Source organism: Bipolaris oryzae, assembly GCF_000523455.1.
Source record: "Bipolaris oryzae ATCC 44560 unplaced genomic scaffold scaffold_109, whole genome shotgun sequence".
In the NCBI taxonomy this organism is placed as follows: Eukaryota; Fungi; Ascomycota; class Dothideomycetes; order Pleosporales; family Pleosporaceae; genus Bipolaris; species Bipolaris oryzae.
In genome coordinates this window covers 87,047-95,152 of record NW_006911385.1, presented here as the reverse complement: position 1 = coordinate 95,152, position 8,106 = coordinate 87,047, and the positions used below count along the sequence as shown (strand labels likewise).

General features: G+C 55.1%; 2 protein-coding genes across 2 annotated transcripts; both read right to left on the bottom strand.

The window, feature by feature from the left end:
* Nucleotides 1–820: 820 nt before the first annotated feature.
* Nucleotides 821–2,629, bottom strand: COCMIDRAFT_100685 (uncharacterized protein; the record flags this gene model as incomplete). The annotated part of the gene is made up of 3 exons (XM_007691807.1): nucleotides 821–944; nucleotides 994–1,191; nucleotides 1,242–2,629. The coding sequence occupies 3 exons, from the start codon at nucleotides 2,627–2,629 to the stop codon at nucleotides 821–823; spliced, it is 1,710 nt and encodes a 569-aa protein (XP_007689997.1).
* Nucleotides 2,630–4,454: 1,825 nt separating this feature from the next.
* COCMIDRAFT_100610 (uncharacterized protein) lies at nucleotides 4,455–6,836 on the bottom strand (the record flags this gene model as incomplete). The annotated part of the gene is made up of 5 exons (XM_007691806.1): nucleotides 4,455–4,666; nucleotides 4,738–5,079; nucleotides 5,161–5,323; nucleotides 5,403–6,596; nucleotides 6,660–6,836. 5 exons carry the CDS (start codon nucleotides 6,834–6,836, stop codon nucleotides 4,455–4,457), a joined length of 2,088 nt encoding a protein of 695 aa, XP_007689996.1.
* Between the last annotated feature and the right edge of the window lie 1,270 nt (nucleotides 6,837–8,106).

The following is an 8,106-nucleotide window of genomic DNA, read 5'->3' as shown; positions in this document are numbered from 1 at the left end:
AAAGGCGGTTTAACGGCAGAAATGGCAAAATGTGTTTCTTTTTTTTTTTGGAAAAAAAAGAGGGAATTTATTAGGGTGAGATGTGGATCGGTACGTAGTGCGTGCGTGCGTGCGTGCGCGCGGCTCGGGGGTACTAGATTTTTTTTCTTTTTTTCTTCTACTCGCTCTCTTTTGGGCTTGTGATATCTCTCGTGTTTTGCCTGTTGCCGTGTCTTTGTTTGTGTGTGTGTGTGTGTGTGTGTGTGTGTATGTTTCATGTGAAAGAGGTTGTGTTGTGTGGGTTTGTAATTAAATCATCGGATTTTTATTGTCATTTTTCTTTTCTGCGGTTGAAAACTCCAGATCCAAGGGGAAGAAGGGGGAGGGGAGACAAAAAAATACATAGCCCTACTATCCACTTCATCTCTCTCTCTCTTTTTTTTGTAAAGAGTTAGAGATTAATCCAAAGAAAAAGTGAGATATAAAAATCTCTGATGGATTTGGAAAATGATAAAAAAAAAGAATTACAAACATGATATCCATAGCAACAATCGACTGGGGGCATCCCAAAGAATCAATCCTCGGTGCTAGAAATAAAGCAATACCATACAGTCAAGAAAAAAATCCCCAAACCCCAGACAAATCCTGTGCCTGCTTTCGCCTACTTCATAAACATGTGTATACCCTTACCTGAGACCTGCCAGTAAACTCGCTAGAAAAAGACTCGCCGGTCATATGAGAAAGAAAAAAAAAAGTCAAAAAGAAGTGAATTGCGTCATATAGAAGAAAGGTACGGGACTCAAAAGGGAGATGTCGTTTTGAATCTGGAAACCTGCGCACACTAATGACCCGAGTCACTGACACGTCTCCTGCGCCCACGACTACCGCCTTCAGGACGCTGGGCTAGGACATCGCGCAGTTGAGGATCGTCTTTGTCCTTGTCGGTATGATGTACACGCACATGCCTAGATCATCTATCAGCCTAGCATACCACTTCCAATCAATTCAACATACCTTTGTAGATTGTCCGGCCTGGGATACTTGTGTTCACGGTCTGGGCAGAACGGACATACGTAGCCTGGCGACTGGTGCACAAGGCCGTGCCGTATCATCTCGTTCTTCCTCTTGAAGCCCTTACCTCCTTCACCCCTGGGGCAGTCTTTGACAGGACAGTAATGGGGTCGATTTGACGAATGTACGTTTGTATGTGAGCTGTTACGGTCAGCATCGACATTAGAAAACTACTGCAACATTATACTCACTTCAAAAGATACTGTGTCTGGAAAGGAGCAGCATTGCAACCTGGGTAGTCACACTTAAAGGACCCAGTGGCATGTGAGGGAATGCTTTGTGGCAAGCCAGAGCCCACTGGAGGCGGCAACACTCGCGATGCAAGTGCACCGTCCAGGCTCATATGCCGGGGGCGTTGCTCAATAGGCGTTGGTTGTGAAGCAGGACTCAACCCATCTGAGCTCTGATAACTCTCGCTCGATGCAGACTGCAATGCGCTGTACGGAGCGCAGTCTGACGCAGCATGTGATGGCCTTCGGGCATCGCCAAACACACTTCCACCCGCTGTTCTCAAAAACAAATCACCACGTTGGAGTGAGTCGTTGGCGCTCATTGGCGAAGATGCGCTTAGTGATGCAGCGCTCAGCGAAGTAAAGGGCGTTGCCGATGAGTGCGAACCAATGGATAGTTGGCGCACTCTAGATGTTGGTGACTGTCCACTCGAAGACACAGACTGTCGCTGGGGGAAGCCGTTGACTCTGTTGGCCTCGTGATCGCTCGATGCCGAGCGTGCAATGTCGTCCATGTGCCTGAACGAAGGCAATTGTTGGACGGGCGAAGTAGTCGATCCATCGCGTGCGGGAGATGGGGCTTGCAATGCTGGGAGCGTGTCTGTGGATAGGCCTCTTGTTTGTGGAATGGTCAACTGTCGAAGGCCTGGGGATGTCGCCGTGTTGATATCTAGCGAGCCACCGTTTGTCAGTTCCCCAATTTGCTGATTTGGTAGTTGCAGCGACGTGGCCGAGGCTGCAGAATTGCCAGACAAAGAGCGGTGCATACCATTGGTGTCATGACGCATTCCATTTGATGCGGCAAGCACAGAGGATGTCTGAGATGGGCGTCGGTCTGCTAGCAGGTGGAGCGGCCTGAGGTTGAAATCGTCCTCGAGTACCGAATCTCGATGGGTCGACTTTGGGTCAAGTTTTGGGCCACGGGCTTCTTGTACAGTGTGATGCAGGGCCAGTGACTGAAAGTGGGCTGACGCAGAATTGACACGGCTCGAGCCGGACGGGCCCATGGCCGCAGCTGGCGATTCGGCGTCCATGTCGCTGCCAGAGTCGGTATCAAAGTTTAAGGCCTGTTCGCTTGCTTGTAGGGCAATATCCGGCCTGTTCGGATTCATCTCCCGGAGGAGGACCATATCACCCTGAGTAGGGCGCGGTCGGGGCCTGTGTGGATGGCGGGCCTTTTGGTCTGGAGAAGCAGAGTCGTGGCTCTGTCGAAGAGTTGGGGGGTCAAACATTAAAGTGCCAATGGGGGGTGGAGTTGGTGATGGGGTCGTCTTTACAATGACTGCTGTCAGGCCAGGGGAGTGCAAAACCGCGTCGTCGTCTGCGTAATAGTGGCTTGTGTCGAGCATCTGAGTAGCCAAGGGTGCAAAGGGAGAATACAGTAAGCAATGCGAGCGGGCCGAGGGAAAGCTATCCCAAAGACCGTTCGGCAAAAGCGCCCAGGCAGAGACCTCGGGGGCGATGACAGGAGCGAGTAGCACGGGAAGACCAGTCTTTGATGGCAGTCTGGATTGGAGTCAGCATGGTTGTGAGGAAGTGATGTCGTGTGCGACTATGTTGATCCGGGCTGGGTTGATCGAGGCCGAAGTGGAGGTGGAGGCGGAGAAGTCGCAAGGCGACTGGGGCAGACAGGGATGGGCAGGTGCAAGTGGAGCAGCAACGATAGTCATGGGCAATGCCATGTCGCGAAAAAAAAAACGGGGAAGAGGGCAACCTTGGACAATTCCATGTGGAACAGATGATGCAAAGTGGGTGTGCAAAGGAAAAAAAATAATAGATGAATAAAAAAAATAAACAGGCCAAAACAAAGGAAGTGAGGGAGGAGGCAGGCGGCTCTGCGCGGTGCGAAACATACCCGAGGGAGCCAGTGCGACGGCTCTTTTTCAGCCTCAAGGCGGTGTCCAAGGCGTGTGCCGATGACCAACATCAACTGAGGTTGGGGCGCGGACGAGGGCGGAGCTTCGAGGGCGTATGGCATATGAGAGGACCAGTGCGAGTAGCAGTGACGGGGCTCTGGCGGCGAGGGTGCAGCGGTGGGCAGTGGTGGTGGTGGTCAGGACATGTGAGGGACGGGGTGGGCTGGATGGGGAGGAGGCTGATTGCGGGGGTTAAGGTGGTGGTGGTGGTGGTGGCAGTGGGCGGCTGTTGACTGGATTAAGTGGACGGGCTGCCCTGCATGGAGTGGGAAAGGGCGCAACTCGGGTCGCAAGGGACGGGCGAATAACCGCGAGCGAGTGAAGCAGGACGAGAGGTGTGAAGGGAGCAGGCGGGCGGGCGACACGACAAAGTGGCAGCAGTGGTAGGAGACGGAGCAGGAGCAGGAGGATGAGCAGGAACAGTAGCCGCAGTGGCAGCAATAGCAACGGCAACGTCAACGGCATCGTCGCTGGCTGGCTGGCTGGCTGGCTGGCTGGCTGCTTGTGCGTGGGCAGGCGGGCGAAGAGGCGCAGCCGGGCAGCCAGCCAGCATGAGCAGCAGGCCAACCCGCCAACCCGCCAGCAGAGAGCAGCCAGGCCAATCCACAGTTGAGCCTCTCGCACCAACCAGCCCCAAGATGCCCCCAAGTGCGAGATGCCCCGGCAAGGCCAAAGGTTTCGCCCGAGCGTCCTCTCCCCCGCTTTTGCAGCCGCTAGCTTGCCCAGGACCCCACACTGCAACCCTCCCCCAGCCCTGGCCCTCTCCACGGGGTTCGCCAGTAGCCCGCGGCAAAAACAAAATCCTCTGTGCCGAGCTGCAAGAAGGAAAAAAATAATAATACCACCAGCAGAGAGAAAAGACGCGGCTCCGACCACCTGCATCGGCCCTATTCCACAATCCTCCTTTGCCGCTCCCTGGCGCCTAATCATGTATACAACACTATGTACGCTACACTATGTGCACTGCACTACACTACACTACACTACACTACACGCACCTGCAGAACAAGAACAAAACATGCAACAGCCGCCCGGCCCTGCTTGGCCCCCGACCATGCAATCCATGTATATTGTGTCATGTATCCATCTACCCATCTACTACCTATGCATGTGTAGACTAAACCTCCATCTCCATCCGGCCCTCCCTGCATCTTCTCCTCTCGCTCTACCCCCTACTTACACACTGCCACTTACATTCCTTATCATCGCTGTGTCACCCTCATGTCACTCCGCTCCACTGACCGCCCTCGCCCCAGCTCTAAGCCTCCGGTCGCCTGCCAAATCCGGGAATCCCCGCAAACTTTGCATCCTTGGCCAGCTTGGGACGTCCAAAGTTCTCGTCCAGGTCTAGGATCACCTTGAGTGCATTGCGGCTGCGGAGGTACGGCAACGGTGCCTTTGCCTCTTCCAGACCCACTGATGGCTCCAGGCTCGACGCGTCTGCCTGCGATGATCCCGGCATCGGCAGTGCTGTCCTCTGGTTAGCTTCCTTTCCATCCTCAACCCCGCCGCCATCCATCCGCCTCTACGCGCCCACTTACCTCGCTGCAGAACCTCGTACCCGGCCAGCGTAAAGCCAAACTGCGGAGACGACCGCATAATGCGCGCCGGCCCGCCCTTGAAGAACGCCTTGAAGCCTTCTTCCTTCCAAATGGTCACCGCCGCATGTCGCAGCCCAGTGTATGCAACCTCGCCCTTGCGCGCCTCCACCTGCAGCCTCGTCTTGATCACGTCGCATGGCGTGGTAAAGTACGCCGCCGGCATACCTGCCATAGCGCCTGCAGTCAGCATCTGCAGAACACCGAGCGACTTTTGTGGGCTCTCGCCGAAAAAGTCCTTCTTCAAATGACTGTAGGTAGGAAAGTAAATGGCCGAGAAGGGAACTAGAAGAAGCATTCGTCAGTCATGGCCTCGATCTCAACCTCAATACTACCACCACCACCACCACCGCCATCAGCACCTACCGTCACGCAATAGACACGCGCTAGCGCCCTTGTATAGGCCTACAAGACCCAGGTTCCGCACAATCCACATGGCTGACCGCCGCGGAACACCCTCGACGTTCTTGGATAGTTCACCCTGAACTTGTAACCGAATCTTGACAATCTCCAGCGGGTTGGTAAATACCTGCAGTGTGCCACGTTAGCCCATTCACCTCTACAGAACCCCTGCGCAACAACTCCCCCCCCCCCTCAGCATCACTTACCACTTGGCAGGCACCCGCAGTGCCACCCGCCAACATCTCAGAAGCAAACTTGATCTGCCCCGTTGACTTGTCCGTCAGCTTGCCTCGCACCAGATCGTTGACCGTGAGCTTGATGGCCTTCTCCGGCGCTACTCCCACGAGCTGGGGAAGCACACCCGAGTAGAGACCCTTGAATCCCTCGTTCTTGATGACCTTTTTGGCGCAGTCGAGCGAGTTCTTGTATAGCACTTGACCAACACCAGAGCTTCTCTGGTTCTGCATCCTCGTCTTGACCAAATCAATAGGGTACACCATGAACGCTCCAAACGCACCAGCTAGGGATCCCAGCGCAAAGTGGTGCACAGACTCTAGTACGTCATGCCATATTGACTTTGTGCTTGCAAACACCTTTTGTCCTGCATCAGCAACCGCTGCTCCCGCCAGAGAGCCAATCTTGTGCCACGACGGGTCGAGCACGCGAGCAAAGTCTCGCAACCCGAGCCGCCCAGACGACTCGTCCAAGCCAGCAAAGTGGAACAGAATGTCTGCTTCCATGGGCGTGTAGAGGTTGAAGCGGCTTATGCGAGCTGCCTCGTTGAGGAAGTCGGTGCGGGTAATCTTGCCGTCGGGGCTCTTTTGCACGGCGTTGCGGATAATCAGCTCAATCATGTCCATCTGCTGAATGACGTTCTGGAACGCGCGCACGTTGGCGTATGAGATTTTGCTTCCCACGGAAATGTTGCATAATGTAGGCAGGTTCTCGAGCAAGTAGTCGGACAGCTTGTGGCTTGCAGTCTCGCGTATTATGCGCTGAAAGTCTTCTGGCTCAATGAAGCCATCCTGGTTGCGGTCAAAGTAAGTGAAGCCCTGACGCACCCGCTCGCCCTGCAGTCCACGCAGCAATTGGGCAAACTGGGGATACGTCATGGTGTGCCTGTGCTTCTTGGAGCCAATGTACAGCGCCGCCCACTGGCCCTCCCAGTCAAAGGGCAGGCTGTCCTCGGTCTTGTGTGCCTTCCATGTCTGGTAGAACTCGTCAAAGTCAATGTAGCCGGTGCGCCGCCTGTCAAAGAAACGGAAGACGACCTCGTACTCGGCGTCGGGCTTTGCAAGCAGGTTCTGGAAGACGGACCAGTCGTGGATGTTGACCTTGCCCTTCTGGTCGCGGTCGGCCACCTGGAAGAGAATGCCATACTGATATCGCTTGATCTTGTGCTAGAAGCGGGCACGGCGTTAGTGGGACTATCAGACGCACGACTGCATCTGGCGGCTGCTTACGTAGTCTTCGCCTTCGGGGGCAACGGCCGTGATGAATTGGTCCTCATTGAGGTAGTATTCGCCCGACTCGTCTTTTTGGGCGTGCTTCATAAAGGCGGCGCGCGTGAGCTGCGACAGCTGGGGCTCCTCGGTGGTGCCGAGGAGCACCTCGCGCACTTCTTCCTTGACAGTGGCCATGGCGAGCGAGTGCAATTGGCCTCGAGAGGAGCCACAGAGGTCGGTGAAGAAGAGAGTTGACCCTGGGGAGCGTGTGGTGAGTCGACCGACACGCCGTCCGAGGAGTAAAGCTGGCGGCCAGGTTGCGAGCTCGGAGGTAATAAGCTAGGTAATTTTTAACAGCGACCCATTGGCGGGGGCATCTTACAGCGAGAGAGCGAGCGTGGGGAAGCCGCCCACGCCAGAACCGACAATGGTCCAGCCGTCCCGTCCGTCGCCCGTCTCTTCACTGACGCCTTTGCAATCTTGCTGACGGTTATTCTCCTGCGCTGGCCTGGCTACATCCGCCTTCACTCGCTCTCACCTTGCGCCTTTGCTCCCCTCATTGTTGCCCCCCCCCCCGGCTTTCGCCCTATCCGCCGCGCCCGAACAGAGTGACATTGGAGATGACGCAACCCATCTCAGGTGAGCGCCTCAAGCTCCCCCAGCTGCCACACCACCACAGGGCCAGCAAAAGCATGTATGTGACGTTCATATACGCATGATGCATATGTATATATGAAATTGGGTTCGGCACTCGCTGCAGCTGCCGGGCCCGAAAGACTGTACATACATACATGTTCGGGAGATCCCATCATCCCAACGTAAGTACTTACTACTACCCCGGACCGCCCTGGCAAGCATTGCTAGCGTTGCTGGCTTGCCCGCCGCAGAGAACACGTGACCCTCGACAACAGTCATCATTTCCTAGGCGCATGCTTACAATGTGTGCACACCTTTGGTCCCAGGCTTATCTCGTCTCGGCCTGTAGGATCGCATGGCTAGTCTGATTGACTGCCGATATCCGGAAACCCTGGCCTAGTAGGATACAAGCCAAACAAAGGGACATGTCGCGTTGAAACCACCATGGCCATGTGCTCACGATATGCCCATGCGAACATTGCACCAGTCCCTCGCCACGCAACTGGAATATCGATTCTTCTCTCCTTTTAGTTGGTTGTCACGGTGGTTGCCGCCATGCCATGTCGCAATCCCACTACCTCTTGGCACCAACTATTGGCTGTTCCGTTTGCACCACACAGCAACACGATCGCACTCAAGCCGCACCCAACAAGACCAACCGCAACGGGAGAATGCCAGATTCTTCTACACATGCGAACACTCAATGTCCAACTACCCATATGCGTGCTTCAATAGCCACCCCTCATTGGTCATTAGAGTTTCCAGTCTGAGCAACCCCCAAGGCGAGGACAAGAGAGCGGAAACTCTGGGCACATCTCATGTACTTGGC